Raw genomic sequence first — 24,415 nt, 5'->3', positions numbered from 1 at the left:
TTCAACAAATAAAAGAATAAGGTTTATTTAAATACAACACACAGGGAAAATAAAATGATCAGGTGAATAAGATATAGTAACGTGGCTTAGTCTCATTCATACATGCACACAGTTTGGTTCACACAGAACACTTAACTTGAAGCACAGACCCTGAACCTATCAGTTCTGGCTAACCATACAGACACCTGAACCTATCAGGTTGGTACTGACTGACACACAGTAGTACCCTGTCTGACACACAGACTCCCACACCAGCTTCTTCTTCCCAGCTGCTGCTTCGTCTCCTCCACTCTCCACACACGCTCCACATATATATACAGTACAGCCCCTCCTCCTGATGTCCCGCCTTCCACTCCCCATAGGATGGAACTTTCCCTCCAAACCCATGACAGACAGGTAACATCAGTGCTGTATGTAACACCTCCCCTCTTTATAAGTTGTTTTGTAGGGGGAAAGCTAAGGTGCTTTTTCCCAAAAAAACAACCTGGATAAAACACACAACAACAGTTATACATACAATATCATACTTACTTATACTTACATTCTAAGTTAACCATATCAATTAGGCATTTAAACATTTACCATATACATTACATCAATTTACCTTTATTCATACAAACCAAGTTCAAAAAACAGGTACATTTAACTTTTTGTCATCAATATATATACATAGTCCATGTTTCTTTCGCCGTCTTCATTCTTCAGGTCTTCTTGACAAGGCGTCAGCAACACAGTTCACTGACCCTCTGACCACCTTCACTTCAAAGTCATAGTCCTGCAGATTTAAAGCCCACCTCATAAGTTTGCTATTGTGGGTTTTCATTGTCTTTAACCATTGCAGTGGTGAATGGTCAGTGCACAGAACAAAATGTCTTCCCCAGATGTAAGGCTTGGCCTTCTGGATCGCGTAGACTATTGCCAGACACTCCTTCTCCACGGTTGCCAAATGTCTCTCACCTTTCTGGAGTTTCCTACTCAGGTAGGACACTGGATGCTGGTCACCATTCTCATCCTCCTGGCAAAGAACTGCTCCTACCCCGCTGTTAGACGCATCGGTGTAGATGATGAACTCCCGGTCGAAGTCTGGAGCACGCAGCACTGGATAGTTGATGAGCGCCTGCTTCAACCTCTGGAACGCCCCCTCACAGTCGCTGGTCCACGGGATGCGGTCATCAGCCTTCTTCCTCGTCAGATCGGTCAGCGGAGCCGCAATCTCGCTAAACCTCGGGATGAACTTTCTGTAGTAGCCCACCAACCCAAGAAATGATTTGACTTTTTTCTTGGTGTTGGGTCGGGGCCAATCACGAACAGCTTCTATTTTGGCCTCCAGGGGTTTTATCACTCCTCCCCCTACCATGTGACCCAAGTATTTTATTTCTGGGCTACCCAGCTGCAGTTTGTCCTCTTTGCAGGGCCTAGGCCAAAGCACTTCCTCCCCTGGGTTAAAGTGCCTCTCCCTGCCTTCCTGGTCATCCCAAGCTTTCTGCCTGACCTTTTGAGCTTGCAGGGTCTCTGCTGCTAGCTCTAGGTTTCTCTTTAGGTCATTCCTTAAAGAGTCTAAATATGTCACAACGTCTTGTGGGTCATCCTGGGTGATCTGCTCCCAATTTTGTTTGATCAAATCAAGGGGCCCTTTCACCCTTCTCCCAAATAAAAGTTCAAACGGACTGAACCCGGTACTGGCTTGTGGCACTGATCGATAAGCAAACAAAAGGGATTGCAGCTTCTGGTCCCAATTGTTTGGATTCTCTGCCAAGTAAGCCCTAATCATGCGCATTAGAGTCCCATTGAACTTCTCAGTTAACCCATTACTTTCAGGATGATAGGCAGTGGTTTCCTTGTGCTTAATTCCACAGATTTGCCATAAGCGTTTCATGAGCTTCGATGTGAACGATGCTCCCAAATCTGTGATTATTTCTGAGGCAAATCCCATCCTGGACATATACCCCACCAAGGCATCTGCCACTGTGTTAGTTTCAATGTTAGTCAAGGGTATGGCTTCAGGGTACCTCGTGGCATGGTCCACAATGGTGAGAATGAACCTGTTCCCCCTCTTTGTGGCCTTGGGCAAAGGTCCCACAATATCCACCCCTATGCATTTGAACGGAGTGTCAATCACAGGCAAAGGGCACAACTTTGCTTTGGTCCTGTCGCGGCTATTCCCCTGCCTTTGACACACATCACATTGTTTACAGAACTCTTTGATCTGCTTCCCTATGTCAGGCCAGTAAAAATTCTGTGTGATTCTCTGCTGTGTTTTGTTCACCCCTAAGTGCGCAGCAAACATGTCAGAGTGCCCCCTTTGTAAGATCGTGGGGCGATACTTTTCAGGTACCACTAGCTGACTTCTGATCCCATCTCCCCCTTTTGAGATATTCCTCAGGGTCTCTCTATACAAAATCCCCTTTTTCTCTAGAAATCTCACTGGGGTTTCAGGTGTTAGCTGGGCGTCAGTCACCTGTTCAAAACACTTTTGGAGAGTGGCGTCTGCCTTTTGCTCTTGTCCAAATCTGCTGTCTGTGGTTAAGGTTTCCACCACAGCTTCTGAACTCCCCCCACCTGCTTCCGTCTCGGGCTCATCATTACCCCCCTGAACTGTCCCCGTGGTGGCTTGTGAACGTGTAATCACTAGCACCCATTTCGCATGTTCAGCCAGGTCATTTCCCACGAGCACGGCTGCTGGCAGAGTCGATGAAATCGCTAGCCGCCAAACTCCCCTCCAGCCTTGAAAGTTCACAGGTACCTCCGCTACTGGCAGTGAGATCACCTGCCCCTCAATCCCTGCCACCTTCATGCTCTCATTTGGGATTACATATTCCCTAGGAATAATATCTGGATGGCACAGGGTCACCTGAGAACAAGTGTCCCGCAGCCCCCGATACTGATGGCCAAGTATTCCTACGTCCACCCCTGCGGTTTCAAACAACTGAGAATCTGTTCTCACCAGTAGGCAGCGCCTGACCTCTACAAGAGGACCATTTTCCTCAGCCTGATCAGCAGATGTAGCTGTTCCAGATTGAGTAGCCATGGCAACAGGCTCCCTCAGTGACAATGAGCCTTGCTCTTTCTGGACACAGAACACAGCTTTCGGCTTGGTTCCACTCGAATCCTGAGGCACAATTCCTTTTAGCTGCTTTAATTTCTCACACTCTGAGATTAGATGGCCCTTTCCCTGACAGAAATAACATTTTCTGGTGTATTTTGAGTCTTTCTCATCTTGTTTTGGTTTTCCCTCCAAAATCTGAGGTCTTGGTTTCATGTCTGAGGGCTTCCCTTCACCATGGGCCCCTCCCCCTTGCTGGCTTTTCCCTGGTCCCTGAGAGTACTTGCTGTAGGTTTCTTTGGGTTTACCTACAGATTTCCCCTCAGCACCTAAGGGTTTTCTTATTTGATAAATAAAATCTGCGATCTCGGCTGCTTCTGCCACAGATTTCGGTTTCCTTTCCCTCACCTGGAATTTCAGTTCCCCATGCAGGACTGAATAGAACTGTTCCAGCGCTATCAAGTCTTTGAGCTGCTGAAAGGTCTCTGTCCCCTCCTGAGATATCCATTTCTCTAGCAGCCTCACCAGTTGGGCCCCCACTTGGGTAAAAGTCTGCTCTGGTTTCTTGGTGATTGACCTGAATCTTTGCCTCAGCTGTTCCGCATTTATCCCATGTCTGGCAAACACCAGTTTTTTAAACTCTGCAAAATCTTTCATCAGTTCCTGTGGCATCTCTGAATAAACTTCAGCAAGGCTGCCACTGATTAAAGATCGCATGATGATCATCTTCTCAGTTTCCCTTACTGAGAAGTCCACAAACGCTCTTTCCACTAAGGAAAAGAACACCTCAGGACAATCTCCCTTGTGGTATACAGGGAATTTCTTCAGGTCAGCCTTAGACAATTGGCCTCCCTCAGAATCCCTATTGTTATTATTGTTCTGATTCATCAGTTCCAATTTTCTTAACTCAAACGCCATTCTTTCTTTTTCCAGATCAAATTGTCTTTGCCTCTCCCTTTCCTGCATTTTTTCTCTTTCTAATCTTTCCTCTCTTTCCCTTTCCTCCATTTCAAATTGCCTCATCCTCAGTTCATGCTGTTGGACTATGAGCATTTTCCTGAGTTCTGGGTTCTGTTCTCCCGTGCTGTCACCTTGCACTGAGCCAAATTCATCCTCAGAACCTTGGTCAACCTGGGGGTCTTTCACTTCACCCATTTCTGCCATTTGGCTTCGAGTCAAGGGCATAATCCCCCCCCCAGCACAGGCTGCTTTCAAAAGTCAAGCCTCAAAATAAAGCGACCACTTTTTTTTTTTGCCTCAGAACCAGCTTTCTCTATAGATTGCTGCTGTCCTTCAGCACTAACTTGCAACAGTTGCGAGCTAGAGTCTACCCCCCTCTGCTAGGCCTCTCAGCAGACAAGCTAGCTCACTGCTATTTCACAGTTTTGCCTCAGCTTTTTTCCCGCCAAAACCAGGTTGCCTCAGAGCTCCCTAATCTAGCCCCCAATCTGAGGTTACACGTTCTTCTACTAGTGCACCCCCCCGTGAGGCACACCTAGAAGATTACCTACGCACTCTCAGATTGTCCCTGACTAGACCCCCCTTGCTCTGGGCACTCTTGCCAAGGCTTTGCTGGACCACTGGACAACTGGACCAGTCGTATCCCACACGCTGGACACCAATCAATGTGACAAACCCAGACCTACTGGGATATGCCACAGTTTCACTAAGCTGCCACCAACCATTCCCTATAAGAAGTCACACAGACCAGGGATGGATTTTCAACAAATAAAAGAATAAGGTTTATTTAAATACAACACACAGGGAAAATAAAATGATCAGGTGAATAAGATATAGTAACGTGGCTTAGTCTCATTCATACATGCACACAGTTTGGTTCACACAGAACACTTAACTTGAAGCACAGACCCTGAACCTATCAGTTCTGGCTAACCATACAGACACCTGAACCTATCAGGTTGGTACTGACTGACACACAGTAGTACCCTGTCTGACACACAGACTCCCACACCAGCTTCTTCTTCCCAGCTGCTGCTTCGTCTCCTCCACTCTCCACACACGCTCCACATATATATACAGTACAGCCCCTCCTCCTGATGTCCCGCCTTCCACTCCCCATAGGATGGAACTTTCCCTCCAAACCCATGACAGACAGGTAACATCAGTGCTGTATGTAACAGTCTTGACTCTTGCACCCAGGCTATGTTGCCATACCAGGGAAGTTGCGACTCTGTTTCTGAAACAGATGACCTAGTCTCCAGTTTATACTTGATGGATTTAAATTAGAAAAGGAGATTTTGACTAGACTTTAGGAAGAACATCTTGAAGAGTTGTTTCACAGTGGAATAGATGATTTTAAAAGCCCTCGGTGGGCTCTCCTGCACAAGGCGTTTTTAAATAAAGGTGGATGACCATCTGTCAGGGCTAGTTTAGCTGTGGAGTTCTTGTTTTGGCAGAAAATTGAATCTGATGACCCTTAGGTCCTTTCCCCTCTACAGAGGTATGATTCAGCTAAGTTGACTTGCCTTTTCTATGGAAGTGATTTGAGTGTCACTGGGGTGTACAGGTTGGATAAACAGAATGATTTGGATGTAAGAAAGCCATATTTGGATTAATTTACCTGTTGCTTGGAGCAGATCTTGGATAATGTGGAGGATGCAGCGGGTAAGAAGCACCACAAGGTTTGCCAGCTTTCTGGATGCTTGTATGACATGGGAATAAATAATAACACTTTGTCAAAATAATTCAAGTCAAGAACCCAGGCCATGTCTTAGAGGAAGAAGTCAAAATTCTTCAACTGACCACTTAAACTGCTATGGTTGGCAGTCTATGTAAAACATTAAACAAGTATTTACTTCTCTGCAATGTTATCAGCTGTTCTACTCACACATACAGTGTTTTAGCAAATCACTCCTATATCACAACTACTAAAATAAGAGTTCAGTAGCAATAGGATGGTTGTGTAAATCATTAGCCCTGAAATTTGAATGTTACAGTTCTCAGGCTTGCCCCTTTTGTTGCCGGTCAACTGTGACATTATCTATCCTACACACATAGGCTGTTACTTCTAGGTATGTTTTATAGCTATTGTGATTTATAGGGTGGTGTGTGGTTATTTTTATACTTTTGTGCTACCCACAATGAAGATATATTGTGGTTTACTTCCCACTTATTATGATGTGGTGAGTACTGGTGGCTATATTTCAGAGATGGGGAACATGTCGTCCTCCAGATTGTTGGACTATGGCTCTCCTCATCCCTCAGTGTTGGCCATGCTGGTGATGGCTGATGCATGTTGCAATTCAGCAGAATCTGCAGGGCGCATATTCACCATCCTTGCTAAATATAAACAGATAGCATTCCATGTGAAGTTAGGTTCCTTTCTCTTCCTACTGACATACAGGATTTTGAACTGTATCTCTCTCTGTAAAAACTCATCTTTTGCGACCCCTGGTGGTAAATTCTTGACTATGTTCCTTGTCCCAAAAATTCTGCTGGTGACAGCAGCAAGCATAGATTAGTCCCTCCTCTAAAATAATAATAATAAATGTTTTATTACGGTCATTGACCAGCAAAAGTAAAGAACATTATGTAAATTAGGAGACATAAAATCAAGCTAAAAACACTAAAAACATATATATACATATATATAAAACTACATTCATACATCTTACTAAATATCTCCTACCTCCCTATCATCGCCTCCTCTAGAACAATTGCTGCTCTAATATGGCAGGGTAGACATGATGCTACTTGAAGGTTGATATTTCAGGCAGATTAATTCGGACCCCACCCCAGACCACTCAAATGCTTCCTTACATCCTGAAACATAGAGCACAATGTGATGGGCATGTATTTCTTCTGCTGCTTCTTTTCTCCTTTTTCAGAACACAGCCAGCCTGGATCATTTCGACCGGCTCAAGACCCTGGGTACCGGCTCTTTCGGGCGGGTGATGCTTGTGAAGCACAAGGAGACTGGAAATTACTTTGCCATGAAAATCCTTGACAAGCAGAAAGTGAGTCTTGGCCACACACATGGATAGATGCTGCAGATGGAGGAGAAATGTGTCCCTGATTCTGTCCAACCTCTTCCCTGTCTTGCAGGTTGTTAAGCTGAAGCAGATCGAGCATACCCTCAACGAAAAGCGCATCCTTCAGGCTGTGAACTTCCCCTTCCTTGTCAGGCTAGAATATTCTTTCAAGGTAGGTGCTGTCAAGTGCCAGTATCCCCTTTTCTCTCTCCGTTGCACACCCACAGGATTCCTGAGCATCTGAAGTGACTAAAACGCAGTGGGTGTGTCATCATACTGAGTTACTGGGCAGTTGAATGAAACCCTGCCTTCACGTTGTGTCCTCAGCTTGTTCTGAAAGAGTAGCAAGACATCATGCTTTCTCTACCTCTTGCCAGTTCCTATTGTCGTGTTGCTTATTTTGCTTTGATCTGTTTAGGCATACACATAATAGAAAAGGTGCTTCTCAGGCCGAGGGTGGCTGATCTCCAGAGACGTATCTCCCCTGCTTCTATAACCCATACACTCCCAAATATTTCTTGAAAAAAAGGGGGGATTTCCTTTCAATTAAAGAATTACCCTTTTAAAGTGGCCGTTCCCCCCCCAACAAAATTGAAAAAAATGGGGGAGGGGGACACCCAAGGAATGTTGAGGGGATTGCCCCCATGTCCCGTAGAGGACATCAGGACGCTTCTTGAGCCAGTTTTGTTCCTTACAACACTAGCAGCACTCTCTTGCCAATGATTCCTTGCCTTAAAGGGAGATTCCACCACAGCCACAGAGGAAGAGATTGGTAAGGAGTGATAGTAGAGCATGTGCTCTCTTAACTGTGGAGCCTACACTTCCTCTCTCATCACAGCATCTGAGAAAACCAATTGCCTAATATTTCTGGATCTGGTATGATTCTTAGCTTCCTGACGACTCCACCGTGCCGTGGTGTCCAGCTGCCTTCTAGAGAAGTGCTGCCCCTCTGTGCAGAAAATACATAGCTCCCTTCTGGATGCAGCCTCAGTGGATGGATTACCTGTGTCCATTTGCCTGCAACAGATTCTTGAAACATGAGATCTCCAGAAAGGTGTACAGGGAGGGAAGCATTTCAGTACTGAAAGAAGCTCCTGCTTGAACTGCTAGATGCTGCTTTCCACAGAAAGGATCCACCACACAGTGAAAAGTGGCATCAAAGCACTTTCAGACAATTAAATTGCTTTTTGCAGGTCTACACATGGTTACTGTGAGAATAAGGAAGCCCTAATAAGGCTAATATAGAGCCATTATAATGAGAGTGTAAATAGGAATGATGCAGTGTAACAAGATAAACATATGTCTCCCATGGTACAGCTATTCGATATGCTTTTGATCATGGTTTCCAGGAGCTTTAGTTAACTTACATGAAAATAATATAAAGAGCAAATGGATCCCACCTATGCCAGGCCCAGCCTTTTTTTTTAATGTGCAAACTATATTTTTGTGGCTTTCACCCAAAGAGCCATGATCACAACATTCGTTTGAAAAGTCACCCGCAAGAAATGTGCACTCTCCACCAGTGTCCCATCCTACAAAGTAGACATCCCTACTTTACCTCCATTATGGCAGCTCTAGGCAATAAGATATCAAAAGATTATAAACTCTATCGGAATAAAGTCGGAATGAGTAAATTGACATTATATCCTGAAGATGAAAATAGTATCTTAGGCATATATTTATTTATTCATTTAACTTGTATACTACACCATAGCTCATAATGCTTCCATAGTGCATAGAAGAATTGGACAGCGAACCAACTTTAGCAGAAATAAAAGCAGCCTTGGATTCCCTCACTTCAGGCAAGGCACCTGGGAAGGATAATATCCCTGCCGAAGTTCTGTAAAGAGTTCATCACCACTGAGCTGTATGAAATCTTTTGTCTTGGTGGGAGGGAAGATGGAGTACAACAAGACATGAAAGATGCAAACATCATCACATTGTGTAAGAACAAAGGAGACAGGGGCAGCTGCAATAACTACCATGGCATCTCTCTTCTCAGCATTGTAGGGAAGCTGCTTGCCTGTGTTGTGTTGAAGAGACTCCAGGTGCTTGCAGACAGAGTCTATCCGGAATCACAGTGTGGATTTCGAGCTAATAAATCCACCACTGACATGGTATTCTCCCTCAGACAGTTGCAGGAGAAATGTAGGGAACAACAACAGCTACTCTTTGTGGCCTTCATAGATCCTACAAAGCCCTTTGATTTGGTTAGCAGGGACGGCCTTTTTAAAATACTTCCCAAAATTGGATGTCCACCTTGACTCCTTAATATCATCAGGTCCTTTCATGAGGAAATGAGGGGCACCGTAGTTTTTGACGGCTCAGCATCAGATCCATTTGACATCCGAAGTGGAGTGAAATAGGGCTGTGTCCTCACGTCGACCCTGTTTCGGATATTTTTGCTATCATGCTGAAGCACGCTTTTGGAATAGCAACAGAAGGTGTCTATCTCCAGACTAGATCAGATGGAAAGCTCTTCAATCTCTCTAGATTGAGAGCAAAGACCAAAGTCCAGCTGAAGTGCATGTGGAATTCCACTTCGCTGATGATGCAGCTGTTGTTGTCCATTCTGCTGAAGACCTCCAATAACTCATGAATTGTTTTAGTAAGGCCTGCCAAGACTTTGGATTAACAATCAGCCTGAAGAAAACACAAGTCATGGGCCAGGGCGTGGACTCACCTCCCTCTATTACCATCTCCACAAAAGAATTGAAGGTTGTTCATGATTTTGTGTACCTTGGCTCACTGATCTTGGGCACTCTCTCCCTAGATGTCGAGCTGGATAAACGCATTAGCAAAGCAGATAGCATGTTCTCTAGACTCACAAAGAGAGTATGACTTAATAAGAAGCTGACGGTATATACCAATGTCCAGGTCTATAGAGCCTGTGTCCTGGCCACACTCCTGTACTGCAGTGAGTCCTGGACCCTTTGTGCACGGCAGGAGAGAAAATTGAGCATGTTCCATATGCGTTGTCTCTGACGCATATTGAGCATGTTCCATATGCGTTGTCTCTGACGCATTTTGGTATCACCTGGCAGGACAATGTTCCAAATAGAGTAGTCCTAGAATGAGCTGGAATTTTTAGAATGTATACATTACTGAAGCAGCTATGACTACATTGGCTTAGGCATGTCGTGAGAATGACTGATGGTTGGATTCCAAAAGATCTCTTGTATGGAGAATTAGTGCAGGGAAAGCGCTCCAGAGGGAGACCACAGCTGTGATACAAGGATATCTGCAAGCGGGATCTGAAGGCCTTAGGAATGGACCTCAACAGATGGGACATTGACATCTGAGCATTCAGCCTGGAGGCAGGCGGTGCATCATGGCCTCTCCCATTTTGAAGACACTTGTTCAGCAGGGCAAGGCAAAGAGGCAGTCCCGAAACCAGGAAAATCAGGAAGCTGGACAGGGGACAGATTGTTTTGTCTTCAGTGTGGAAGGGATGGTCACTCTCATATTGGCCTGCTCAGCCACACTAGACGCTGTTCCAAGTCCTCTATTCACAGCACGTTACCATAGTCTCTCTTGAAGGATGCCCTGAATCTGAGTGCATAGCACACTCTGGGTGGTTTGCAACAGTAAAACCAGTCAAATAATATCCAGTACAACACAAATATACAATCTATTATCAACTAACAAATAATTTTTCCACTGCTACAAGCAAACCTGATTTTTTTAAAAATTAACAGTCAAATAACTTAAATCCCAGGTCAGCATTAATAAAAGCCACTTTTTAAAGTCTAGTTTTCACCTGTTTCTTTTTTTAAAATAATTTTATTAAAGAAAGTTAATAATGACAACACTAACATAAAATGTGTATAACAATACACCTATAATTTCCCTCCTGTGCCAACCTTGCCCTCGGAACTAGGTGACCAGAAATACCCTTTTAATCCCTTTTCACCCCATTCCACTCCAAAAATAAATTGGTTCTTCTGATGGCTTATGACCTTTCCCTTTCACAAAGACATACTTCAAATATAAATTCCATACCTGATTCTTAAATATTTGGAGGGAAGGAGCCTGTCGAACCTCCATTGGAAGTTTATTCCAAAGAAACGGGGCCAACACTGAGAATCACACTCTTTTGGCCTACAGGGTCACTATTCTTAACATCATGGACTGTGAAGAGCAGGTGGAACAAATAGTTGTTTTGTTCTGACAGGTATTGAGGTCCTAAACTACAGTGGGGTCTTGACTTAAGAACGACTTGAGTTAAGAACATTTTGACTTAAGAACCACTCTCATAGGAAAATATTGACTTGACTTAAGTACTTAGATTTGAGTTAAGAACTGAAAAAAACCCACGTGGGAGGCAGGGAAAGTGCAAAAAGTGAACTTTCAGTTAACTGTTGGCCAGTGAAAAGGGTGCCTGTCTGCTTCCTCACTCCTCCCAGTGTTTAGAGAGTGGATTGGGAGACAGGCTTCAGACTGCCTGGTACTGGACTGCCGGGACTGTATTTTCCCTGCCTTCCCTGAACCTTTCTTGACCTAAGAAAAAAAAGAAACAAAATATCCCCCTCTAGTGGTCGAAGGCGGAATAGCAGCTTCCCATTAGTTTCTATGGACGGAAAAGAGCAGATACGGATTAAATGGTTTTCAATGCATTCCTATGGGAAATGCAGATTTGACTTGAGAACTTTTTGACTTGAGAACCGCCTTCCAATACGGATTAAGTTCTCAAGTCAAGACCCCACTGTATTAGAATTAAATGTACATTCAGACAGTGGCTAGTTACCCAGATGTTAATGGGACTTATTTTCAGTACAGTGGTGCCTCGCAAGACGATTGCTTCACATAACGACGAATTCGCTTTACGATGAGGTTTTCGGAGCGATCTTGCGCTTCGTTTAATGATGTTTCCTATGGGCAATTTTCGCTTTACGATGTTAGGGACCTTGCCTCGCAAGACGGTTAAATTTTAGGTCCCTGTTTTTCGCTTTACGATGTTTTTGACAGCTTGGTCTTGCTTCGTTATACGAGTCTTTTAATGGGCTCTGTTTCGTTAGACTGCTGTCTTCGCTTGGGAACCACGTTTCGCTTAACGTTTCGCTTCCTGTGGCAATTTTCGCTTTACGATGACAATCCGTTCCCATTGGAACAGATTATCAGGTTTTCAATGCATTTCAATGGGAAAACGTGTTTCGCAAGACAATGTTTTCGCTTAACAGCAATTTCGCAGAACAAATTAACATCGTCTTGCAAGGCACCACTGTATATGCTTATGATTTAGCTTTACTGTTAGATACCTAACTACATTCAAAGTTCATCCCATTTTAGTAAGAGCAACTTATAAGACTGATAGATATTTCAATTTATTTTAGTAATTTATAATACACCTTTTAGAGGCATTTTTAAGCGACTGCAGAAGTCTTGTGGCAGGATGGGATATTGTGCAGAACACAGAACTAAACACAATGCCCTGTCCACTATTAGATCAACTTTGTCAAAGAAACAGATACAAATAAATAAAGATGGGCAGAAAGAGGGATTTATACACATTTGTCATTGAGTTATACAGCGCTTGAATTTATTGGACAAGGCAGCAATAGAAGATCAGCGGAGAAGAAACAAAGTGGAGAAGAAACAAAGCATTGTACTCTGAACCATTGCAACTTGTTCCTTAGCTACCTCTGGTCCATAATCAGTGTAAATGTTTTGCAGTCTCCACTCTGCACCCCCCCCCCCCCGTTATAAAGATACGAGATTTGCTTCAATTTTTAAAGGAAATTTAAAGGACATGTACTGTAAACCCAGATTTTATACACAGTATTTAAGTAGGATATGCTACAATAGATACACAGTATAAAATATTACAATAGACAAAGTAACATGAAATAGTGAATTCTGTATCAGACACGAGAATCCCTCCCCACTCCCAATTGCCCTGATATGTTTTCTAGAGTACATCTGTGGATTTATTTGGGAGCACATTTGTGTAGCTTGAGTATTTGTATAGAATAGAAAGCATTTTGTAAATGAGGAAGTTGTGACCTTCTGCCTACACACTCTTTGCCTCTTACTTCTTTCTGCACTTTTTTTGTAGGATAACACGAATCTGTACATGGTCATGGAATACATCCCAGGTGGTGAGATGTTCTCCCACCTACGACGGATTGGCAGGTTCAGGTTAGTGTATTCTCTATCCCTATAACTTCAGGACAGTACTCTTATTATGGGAACAGAACAGCTAGCTGTTGGATTTCCCATGCTCCTCCCAGGTGAGTTAAAGCATAGGGATTGGATTAGGAAGCAAGAGATGTCCTTTTTCTCTTGTAAAAGTGCTTAAGATTGGGTGAACTGTTCTACAGTCTTAGCCAGCCCTACTGGCTACCACCATGGACATTAGACAGTTTGAAGAAGAATGTATAAGAAACTGTGTTTGCTTTTAACACTTAGTTTCCTGGGATGTGGTGGCGCTGTGGGTTAAACCACAGAAGCCTCTGTGCTGCAGGGTCAGAAGACCAGCAGTCGTAAGATTGAATCCACGTGACAGAGTGAGCGCCCGTCGCTTGTCCCAGCTCCTGCCAACCTAGCGGTTTGAAAGCATGCAAATGCGAGTAGATAAATAGGGACCACCTCGGTGGGAAGGTAACAGCGTTCCATGTCTAAGTCGAACTGGCCATGTGACCACGGAAGATTGTCTTTGGACAAACGCTGCCTCTATGGCTTGAATACAGGGATAAGCACTGCCCCCTAGAGTCAAACACTACTGGACAAAAAATTGTCAAGGGGAACCTTTACCTTTAACCTTCCTGTAGCATACTGTATGTGGAACTGCCCTTGAAAACTGTCCAGAAATTGCAGCTAATGCAAACGATGGTGGACAGATTGCATTCTAGCTTGCATTGTGTTGGCCATATTATACCAGCTTTATATCAACTGCATGAGCTGCAGTTTGTTTCTGGGCTCATTTCAAGATACTACTTCCCAGCCCCCCCCCCCATGAATCTTTAAATGGTTTGAAGCCAGGTTGTCCAAAATACAGTCTCTTCCTGTATGAGTGTGTTGGTAGATTAAGATCTGCTTTGGAGGTGCTGTTGTATACCTCACCTTCAGGAGAGGCTGGTTTAGTGGGAGTACAAGTCAGGAGCTTCACTGCAATTATACTTCAGATGTGGAAGTCTCTCCCTTCTTGTTTAGTTTCACTAGGTCCTATTTTGTTCTCCTTTGCCTTTAAGTAATTTAAAACATTATAATTCTATTCCCCATTTTTAAGTTTGCCTTTTCTCTTGTAAAGTGTTTAAGTCATCTTAAAAACTGTAAATAGCTTTGGGGGCTCTTTCTATGTTGAAAGGCACAATTCCTGCCTAAGTTAGTACATCAGAGTAACACTTTTGCTCCCGAGTATGCAAGTGGTAAGTGAAAGGAACGGGCCAGCCCTTTCTGTGCAGCGATGATGGCATTGGCCCTAGCTGCTTGTCCTTAACATTGATGGGCAAGTGACTGGACCTGATGGGTCCACAGAAGTTGAGTGCATCCCTCCAAGGGATTACTGGCTGGGACGGGTGCCCTCATTATTGATTGGAAAGGGTCAGAAGAAGCAAAGGTCCCTCTGCTTGCATTGCCCATAGTTGTTCTGTCTGTCATGTTGGGGATGGAGGGAGAATAATGGAGATAAAGTATGTGATTGGATGTCCAGTTCAGCCATCTCCAACCTGGCACCATCCAGTTGCTTTGGAATACAGCATCCGGTATCTCTTGCAATTGGCCATACTGGCTGGAAATGATGGGAATTGCATTTCCAGTCATCTAGAGAGCATCAGATTGGAGGAAGACAATTTTACTTGAAGGCTCAAGGGTATACTGAATGCAAGGAGAGGCGTGGCTGACTCATTGGTACTAGATCATGGGGCAGGGCGTAGTTTGAAGGTCACATTGGTTGAAGGTAGCTTTTGAGAACAGTTCCCCTCTCCCCCTCCCCCCTTTTTCACAGTGAACCTCATGCCCGGTTCTACGCTGCTCAGATTGTGCTGACTTTTGAGTACCTGCACTCACTAGATCTCATCTATCGAGACTTGAAGCCTGAGAACCTCCTCATCGACCAGCAGGGCTACATTGAGGTAATACCACTTCTATCCATTCCTTGGGATCCTGCAGCCCAGTGTCATAGGAGTGTCTGTCCCTATCTGTGTGCTTTGAGCACAACATGTACTTCCTTTCCCTGAACATCTACAGTGATCAGTGTGTTTACGCATAGAAACAACTGGGGCTTGCCAAGCTTAAGTAATTAGTAATGAAAATGATGGGATTACGATGCACACACACATGAAATGAGAGTAGGGGATAGCATTTTATCATTTATGTAAATGTACAGGAAGTGTGTCACTTTTAAAAAAATAACCTTTTTTTTTTTTTTTTTTTAAAGAATCAAATGTGTTCCAAATTGTCAAAAATTACACTTTTCATATCCCTGGAAAATAAACCTGTTCAAAAATGATCACAGTAATTGATCTTTGAAAGAGAAGTTTCCCTCCTCTGTTCTAGATTTCCCACCCTAAATGTAGTCGCTTGTCTGTGCTCGGCTTTGTGCTTGGAGCGGATCACCCACTGCTTCTGTTGTACTGCTGACAAAACCTCCTTTGTTCTTCCTCTTCTCCCCAGGTGACAGATTTTGGCTTTGCCAAACGAGTGAAAGGCCGAACCTGGACCCTTTGTGGGACACCAGAATATCTGGCGCCAGAAATCATTCTGAGCAAGGTGAATCGTTTGTACTTGGGGACAGTGTATCCTGCCTTGAGTTGCTCTGGGGGTCAGGGGAGCTCAAAGACCCTCTGCCGTTTTGTGCCCCTCTGTGGTGTTTGTGACCTGAGCCTTCTTTCCTATTTGCAGGGTTATAACAAGGCTGTGGACTGGTGGGCCCTAGGTGTCCTCATCTATGAGATGGCCGCTGGCTACCCCCCATTCTTTGCAGACCAGCCCATTCAGATCTATGAGAAAATTGTCTCTGGAAAGGTAATGCTCTGGCTGATAGGCTTGCAGAGATATGATCATTGTAAGTCATCAGATGGTGATGGCCATCTTTTGTGTGAAGAAAAATGCATTCCTTGCCTTGAGCACACACCAGATATTGCTACTATATCTCTTCAATGAGTTTGTTTCACTGTGCACATTTCCAACATTTAATGAAGCACAGACATGCCCTTTACATGCCAGGTGAATATTTGTGTAATTCAGCAATCTATGAATGGAAACCCACAAAATGTCCCTGTTGGCATCACTCATTGCTCCCACCATTGTAACAACAGATCTAGAAAACTTCAAGGTTGCTTTTTATGTGTAGCATCTTACTTCCTTATGAGAAAATGGGAAAACATGAGCTTTGTCTCCATATTGATCCACAACTTCCATCATATTTTAAATAATCTTTAACACTGTAGTCATGTAGTACTGTATTTTTTGCTCCATAAGACGCACTTTCCCCCCCAAAAAAAAGTATGTGTGGGAAGTCTGTGTGTCTTATGGAGCGAAGGTGGCCTCGGGGGGGAGCCTCCCAAGGGTCTGAGTGAGCCTTCCAGGACCTTTGCGACGCTTCCCCTAACCCCTCACGGGGCCAGCGGGGGCGAAATTGCCACCACCTGGGACTCTTTTGAGGCTTGGCAAGCTTCAGAAGAGTCCCTGAAGGTGGCAATTTCGCTACCTCTGGCCCCGCGGGGGGTGGGGGAGCATCACAAGGGTCCGAATGAGCCTTCCAGGACCCTTGCGAAGCTCCCCCTAACCCCTCACGGGGCCAGCGGGGGCAAAATCGCCACCTTCTAGGACTCTTTTGAGGCTTGGGAAGCCTCAGAAGAGTCCCTAAAGGTGGCGATTTCACCCCCTCTGACCCCCGGGGGGACAGGGTGAGTCTCTAAAGGGTCCTGGAACACACCCTAGGACCCTTTGGAGGCTCACCCTGCCCCCCGGGTCAGAGGGGGCGAAATTGCCACCTTCTGGGACTCTTTTGAGGCTTGGGAAGCTTCAGAAGAGTCCCTGAAGGTGGCGATTTTGCCCCCTCTGGCCTCCGGGGGTGGGGGCTGGCTGAGCCTCCAAAGGGCCCTAGTTTGTGTTCCATAAGACGGACCTCTCCATAAGGCTCACCAAATTTTTAGGAGAAGAAAACATATTTTTTCCTGTTTTCTTCTCCTAAAAATTTGGTGCGTCTTATGGAGCGAAAAATACGGTAAATGATATGAGATCAGATTCTACTGACACGATGGAATTTGAATTATTCTGGGAGTAATGTTATCGTAGCCCAGTCTCAAAAAAAAAAAAAAAAAAAAAAAAAAAACTTGAAGTCAGCCCATTTCCATTAAGTCCCCTAAAAAGACATAGGCAATTTTAAGCCAAGCAGCACAAGGGATTCTTAAAATGACCAGAAACTTCAAAGTGGCTTCATAAAGGTTGAAGACTAAATATGGTAACAACAGAGTGGAGGGGATAGCATGCAGCTCACACTGACTGTCACTTCCAAGTTTTTGAGACGATTATAAACTCCCTAAATATGTATTGTGACCATAAGGACTGAGGCAGGATAGAAGACAATCTCCATGTAAACGTTGGCAAATCACCAGGAATCCACCCTTCAAAAAAAGTAGACATCTGAAGAACATCTTCCCTCTACTTCCACCCAGTAACAAAGAGAAGAACACTACCGTGTTTCCCCAAAAATAAGACAGGGCCCTCTATTAATTTTTGCTCCAAAAAACACAGGGCTTATTTTTCAGAGGATATTTTATTTTTTTCATGTACAACAATCTACATTTATTCAAATACAGTCATGTCATCTTCTGGTTGCTGTACAGTGGTGGAGGGTGGAGTTTCACTAAACTGGAGCTTATTTTTGGGGTAGGGCTTATATTACGAACATCCTGAAAAATCATACTGGGGCTTATTTTTAGGTTAGGTCTTATTTTCAAAAATCATACTAGGGCTTATTTTTAGGTTAGGTCTTATTTTCAGGGAAACAGGGTAGTACAAGAGTTGTACATGAACAAACCTGTTCCTGGTGTGATATATGGGTCCTTGCTATTGTCCTTCATTGAAGGATTTGTCCTACATTGTTGAAATAGTTCCTGATTTCTTTTAGAGTGGCTAGTAACCCACTTGGGCCAGTGGAATTATTAAGTTAGTTGGATGAGTATAAAAATTGCTACAGTGTTGTTTTATGATGGCGCGATCCATCAAAAAGCTCAACCTAGCTAGTGCTTAAAGCGTTCTTCCCCAACCTGGTTCTCTTCAAATGTGTTTCAATTATAACCACAAGAATTTCCCTGCCTATCCAACAAGGGATTCTGGAAATTGTAGACTTGAAGCAACTATAGGACACCAAATTGAGGAAAGCTGTTCAGAATGTTGGATTTATGTCCAAATCACCAATTTACTGGATAACAAAAGCCAAGGGTTGGGGTAAGGATTAGTTGTTTTCAGTTCCTTGGAGGAAATGTGGGATATATAAATATTTTAAATAAATATCAGACTATCATAGTGAACAACATTCCTTCCAAGATGAACAGGGGCACAGAGCTCCATTGGTGCCACACAGTGGCAGCCGGGATCGATGCCTGTTTACTTCCAGGTTTTGGATAACACCCCCCCCCCAGTGCAGACAGGTGAGGCTCCTGCGCAGCAGAGATGAGGGGACATTGATAGTGAACATTTTAAAAATCAAGTCACCTTTTTTTCTTTTCAGAGGGAAACAGACATCTTTATACACCTTTTATAAGGCGGGAGTTGGGTTACAGTTGGATTAAATGATGGATTAAAAATAGATTAGGAATAGATTAAAAATGGTCGGTCACAGTGGTGACACAGCACAGATTCTTGAACAAAATGGATAATGATTATCCATTGGGAATGGTTAGATCTCACTGTAGGACAAGATTTCATATGCTGATCAAGAGAATAATGGAATTAGCGTACAAGTAGCCAACTAGTACTTAAAACAAGATTAAGAGTAATTCAGTTCTGTACTGAAGAGAGCCCACAGTCTTTTCACACCAGATCTGCTCCTGATTACTTAGGAGTATAATTGGGTAACCTACTTCAGCAGTATAATTTGGCAGGGGAAGAGTCCTTTTGATGTTGTTAAACAACTAGGAGTCAGAAATCCTTGTTGGTCAACTGCAACTTGCCTAAAGCTCTACATTAAACCTCAGTCTACGTTGTGCCCAGGTCCAAAGTAAAGCAAGTTACTGAATGGTCAGGCTGAAGGGATGGAACTCATGTAGTGTACTTTGTTGTTTAGTCGTTAAGTCATGTCCGACTCTTCGTGACCTCATGGACCAGAGCATGCCAGGCCCTCCTGTCTTCCACTGCCTCCCAGAGTTGGGTCAAATTCATGTTGGTAGCTTCAATGACATGGTCCAACCATCTCGTCCTTTGTTGTCCCTTTCTCTTGCCTTCACACTTTCCCAACATCAGGGACTTTTCCAGGGAGTCTTCTCTTCTCATGAGATGGCCAAAGTATTGGAGCCTCAGCTTCAGGATCTGTCCTTCCAGTGAGCACTCAGCGTTGATTTCCTTCAAAATGGATAAGTTTGTTCTCTTTGCAGTCCAGGGGACTCTCAAGAGTCTCCTCCAGCACCACAATTCAAAGGCATCAATTCTTCGCCAGCCATCCTTCTTTATGGTCCAGTTCTCACTTCCATACATCGCTGCTGGAAAAACCATAGCTTTGACTATGTGGACCTTTGTTGGCAAGATGATGTCTCTGCTTTTTAAGATGTTGTCTAGGTTTGTCATCACTTTCTTCCCATGTAGTGTACTAGCAAGTTGTAAAGTTGTGAGATGCAGAGTGGTTGGAGAAGCTTTGGACAAGAGAAAAAGGCATGTTTGCTGTTAGTCACTACAAGAATTCCATGTGCCCCTCTTTCATCAAGAGTGGTCAGCAAAAATAAAGTCTGTACTTATTTGTTTCTTGAATTCATGATGGGCAGAATTTCTTGTAAGACTAAACTCATTAATCCCTTGGACTGTGCATGATGCAACAGATAACTAGTGTGGGATCCCAAATAAGTAGTAAATGTTGTCGTTGCTATTCATGGGTGGCTTTGACTATTGGACGGAATGAATCATGCTTGGTCTCTCTCTAGCTGTGGCTTTCAGATTTCCCTCAGAGATAAAAAGGATAACTTGTTGACTTTGCTTCCAGGTTCGCTTCCCATCTCACTTCAGCTCAGACCTGAAGGACCTGTTGCGCAACTTGCTCCAGGTAGACCTCACTAAACGCTTTGGCAACCTCAAGAATGGAGTCAATGACATCAAGAATCACAAGTGGTTTGCTACCACTGATTGGATTGCCATCTATCAACGGAAGGTGAGCAGCCATAGCAGGGTATAGGATCACTACAGTAATAGAGATTGTCAGTCCTAAACTGCCACTAAACTGTAACACCAATGCCTGGTACTACATATGCACAGTCAAGGAAAAGCGTAACAGCTTTTATTGAACCATGAAATCCAGAGCAGCATAAATACAAACAGTACCCTGCACCAGAAGTGGTATGAACAGTTATTCTCCCATCGACTCCCAGCTCATGCAAAGATGGTCTCTGTGCCTAGGGAAAATTGCATATACCCTTACTAGGTCTGCAGTTGCACTACCATACCTCAGCAGTGTATTACACTGAAGCAGGTCTTTTGGTGTTGAGATCATTATGAAAAGGATCTGCTTTCAGCTAAACACACTGCTATGTCTCTGGTCATAGTTACCACATTGAATAGCTCCTGCCTCTTAGTTATGCACTGGCAGGAGTTGGTGGCATCAGGGTGCCAAAGTAGTAGGTTGTGTCTTGTGGTTTAAGCCAGGGTAAGGAATGTGTCATTCTCCAGATGGTATAGGACTTGTGCTTCCATCAGTCCTTGACAACGTAGTCAGTGGTTAGGAATAATGAAAGTTGTAGTCCAGCACCACAAGGAATGCCAGACACTTCCTACTCCTGGTTTCTGTGCTGCTTGTAACCAACATGAAGACAGTTCTGGAAATGAAAAATGTTGAGGCTTGGGATCAACATAAACTGGAGAAAGGAAGTGGCAGCCCAGTGTAGATATTTGCATCTGATAAGGATAGAAGACATGGTCATGCCTGTTTACCTGCAAATCACAGGTGGAGTGTGAGAGAAAATTATCATAAAATCAACTCCCTCCTTCACCTTGTCTGCTTAAAACTTAGATGTTTGAAGCAGTTTCTCCCTAGACAAGCTAAGGTAATAGAAGAGAGCTAACCTGAAGGAAAAACAGTTTTAAAGTAGCTGACTGTGGAGGGTTAGTTAATGGAAAGCACACATTTTGCTCTCCTCTCCACAAATCAGCTTTAAAAATCTGTTTTATAGGTATGTAGAGCCAGCCTGTGAGGCCTTGGGCAACCTGCACAGTCCCAGGGCACCCACATCTGCGTATTGCATCAGAATTGACTTGACAACCAAAAAAGAGCAAGTTTGTGTTAAATGAATGTGCACATCTCTTTTAGCCACCTATTGAACCCAGATGAATAGGAGAGTTATTTCTCAGAGAGGTTGTTGGGATAGCTGTCATTGCCAATGCAATGGATGGAGCTGTGCCCATGGCATCATAGTGATCAGGAATCTTGTGTTGTCCACCCACTTGATTATATCAGTGAGACCAAGTCCAATTTCACAGTTAATGGTGTAATAAGCCTTCTCATTTCAGTTTGTGGAGCCTTGGCCCGTAATAATCCCTCACTCTCTTTCCTCTCATAGGTGGAAGCACCCTTTATACCAAAGTGCAAAGGCCCAGGTGACACAAGTAACTTTGATGACTATGAAGAAGAGGAAATCCGAGTATCCGTCACGGAGAAGTGCGCCAAGGAGTTTGCAGAATTTTAGGGCCAGTCCTCTCCCCACTTGCTTTGTGTGCCCAGGAAATGGATGGGCTGGATTTGATCAGCCAAAAGGCCAGAATTCCTTGCCTATATGTTAATTTTGGGAGGTGGGAGAGTGTTGGGGTTCACCTGGAACTGTTTGGGCAGAAGAACGAAAAGGGAGTTCATTCTGAAGCTGTGGGAAAGGCTGTCGTCCTGATACCATCCATCTGCCTCCCACCGCAGGCTACAGTGTGGCTCCCAGCCACTCTTGGGCAGGTTTTAAACAAATTCCCTTCCTCTTCACACTGACTCCAACCCATACACAAATCCTAATCAGAGTCCCTGGTTTATTGGTGGTGCTTTTTTTTTAAATAAAGAAGGGGATCTTTTGCCATTTGTCACCACCTGTAGAGGTTTGGTTCATGGGGCATTGCAAACAAACAAAAATCAAAGGGGGAGGGGAAGAAGTCAACACATCCATGCTGCACTTTGGTGTGTAGGCCAGCACTCCATGGGTTAATGGTCAAACCTTCACCCCTCCCCCTCTGGGACAATCCCATCGTTTTATCAATATCCCCATCTGGCTGCCTCCTTTTATTAACTTTAAAGAAAAAAGTTTAAAGAAATAGTTGACTGGCTTTAAAAAAAAGGTTTTAACAGTCTAGGCGGGACAGTGCTTTTATATGCTCAGTTTCCTGCACAGTTAAAATAAAATTCAGCATGAATTTTAACTCTGTAAAAACAGCTGGGTTTTAGCATGACGAAATTGGGGTTGGGTTGTTGGTTTTTTTGATAGAAAATACACTTTATTTTTGTCTTTGCCCCCTGGCTTCAAAAAGGGAGGCAATAATATTCCCAGGTGCAGAAGGGTGAAGGAATGAACAGTTGCCAACCGGAGCAGGAATTTCAAGAGAAGGAATCCTGTCTGAATTTGTCTGCATATACCCATTCTGTTTCCTTGCCCCCACCATTTAAAATGCCTCTTAAGTCCACCTCCACTGCTTCAGATAGTCGCTAACTGCCACTACCCAAAGGGGTATCGGTCAATGGGGAACAATACAGGAAGAGTTGAGGGTTATTAGACATCTGACCTTATTCAGACCATCCCAAACCTTAGCTGCTGGCATCTTTCTAGTCCCTTTGTCCCCATGACTTTTGCCACTAAGTGTTCCATCCACCTTCTGTGTTTGTATCCCAGGACAATAAAGGGGTGAATGAAAGGCTTAGCTTTGCTCTGAGAGGAGCAAGGTTTAAAAACAATGCTGACAAAGGAGATGGCCCTTTTTTATCTGCAGTTCCCTTTGGGAACAAGAGGTAGCATCAGTTTAGAGTCTTCTCTGATACATGGATGTGGAGAGAGCTGTGACTCCAGGGGTGTTCAGGAAGGGCAGCTCATTTTTCTCCCTGGATTTGTTCTGACTTCCCCTTTCCTTCCTAATGCAATGCCTCTTTGTGTTCTGTCTTCACCTACCCCTATCCAGCCACACTATTTCTGTACTCACCAGTTCAGTTTCTTCAGTTCTCTTTTCCGTGGCTGGGGAGCAGAGCAGGCTTCTTTGGACTGACAGAGGAATTAAATAACATGTACCGAAGCGCTGTCAGGAGCTGACAAGCTTGTCTTGTCCTCCCAACTCTTCACCATTATCTTCCCACCAAGAAGCTCATCAGCTCCCTCTGGGTTGGGTTGAGGAGAAGAGGAGTTGAATACCCATCAGCTCCCTGCCTCGAGGGAAAACAAAACAAAACACTTCTGTGTAATCCAGCAAACTTGTTTCACTGAGAAAACAAACAAACCCTACTTCCTCTTTAACAGTGTGCTTTGTTGTAAACTTATTTGAGACTATTACCAATAAAGTTTTGTTTAAAAAAAATTCTGAAATTCTGTTCCTGAAATAACACAAAATAGGAAACGGTAAAAGGATAGAAAAGAAATGGGGAAGGACTAGTGAAGAGTAATCTGAACATTGACTTAGATGGCAGCAGCCATGCTTTCAGAATGTCAGATGCTAAAGAGTGGTGAATCACCCCACATAATCTAGGTGCTCACATGATGTTCTGGTAACTGTTAATACAAGATCTTTACCTAAGATTTATGAATTGATTGGCTTGTTGGAAGGTACATGGAGTGGGGTCCTACGCGTTCCAACCAACTGTAGGTATATCAATCATTGAAATATATTAATTACTTTGTAACTACCAACCACTTTTACTCTTTCTGTATAACATGGTGTTATATATTAAGAAAGTTTAATTCCCCCTCCTCCACTTTGCTATGTCCACTAGCAAGTTAAAGAAGGAAACAAAACAGTGAGTTATCAAATGGCTGTGGAAGTTCAATCATGTGTCAGTTATCTGAAGTTTACATAGGAACCCAAGAACTGCCAGATTCTCTAATCCTGAACGTTAATATTTTCTAGGTACTATAACTTGCTCATGTCCATAGGAAGCTCCTACCCTACTAATTACAAAACAACAGACACACATAGAATTGGTCATCCAGTCTGTAATCACATTTTAGCACACACAGGTGTGTCTTCCACTGCAAAATGTTTTAAAAGTTTTAATACTGTT

The 24,415-nt window shown here is 43.7% G+C and overlaps 1 protein-coding gene and 1 long non-coding RNA gene across 7 annotated transcripts in view; both read left to right on the top strand.

Annotated features, from left to right (window-relative positions):
- PRKACA (protein kinase cAMP-activated catalytic subunit alpha) overlaps nt 1-22,245 on the top strand; it is a 97,555-nt gene extending 75,310 nt beyond the window's left edge. For all 6 annotated transcript variants that reach the window (XM_020800415.3, XM_020800420.3, XM_078385864.1 and 3 more), the window contains 8 exons: nt 6,892-7,020; nt 7,109-7,207; nt 13,091-13,173; nt 14,981-15,107; nt 15,649-15,744; nt 15,877-15,999; nt 20,174-20,338; nt 21,741-22,245. In XM_020800415.3, coding sequence (XP_020656074.2) covers nt 6,892-7,020; nt 7,109-7,207; nt 13,091-13,173; nt 14,981-15,107; nt 15,649-15,744; nt 15,877-15,999; nt 20,174-20,338; nt 21,741-21,866 — 948 coding nt within the window. In that variant the 3' untranslated portion in view covers nt 21,867-22,245. The remainder of the gene's footprint in view (nt 1-6,891; nt 7,021-7,108; nt 7,208-13,090; nt 13,174-14,980; nt 15,108-15,648; nt 15,745-15,876; nt 16,000-20,173; nt 20,339-21,740) is intronic.
- LOC144586882 (uncharacterized) lies at nt 16,006-19,160 on the top strand. Its single transcript, XR_013541956.1, has 2 exons — nt 16,006-17,926; nt 17,970-19,160. It is a non-coding gene; the product is annotated as an uncharacterized LOC144586882 (long non-coding RNA).
- Nucleotides 22,246-24,415: the final 2,170 nt, after the last annotated feature.

This window comes from Pogona vitticeps, chromosome 2 (assembly GCF_051106095.1).
Source record: "Pogona vitticeps strain Pit_001003342236 chromosome 2, PviZW2.1, whole genome shotgun sequence".
In the NCBI taxonomy this organism is placed as follows: Eukaryota; Metazoa; Chordata; class Lepidosauria; order Squamata; family Agamidae; genus Pogona; species Pogona vitticeps.
This window is presented reverse-complemented; position numbering and strand designations above follow the sequence as displayed.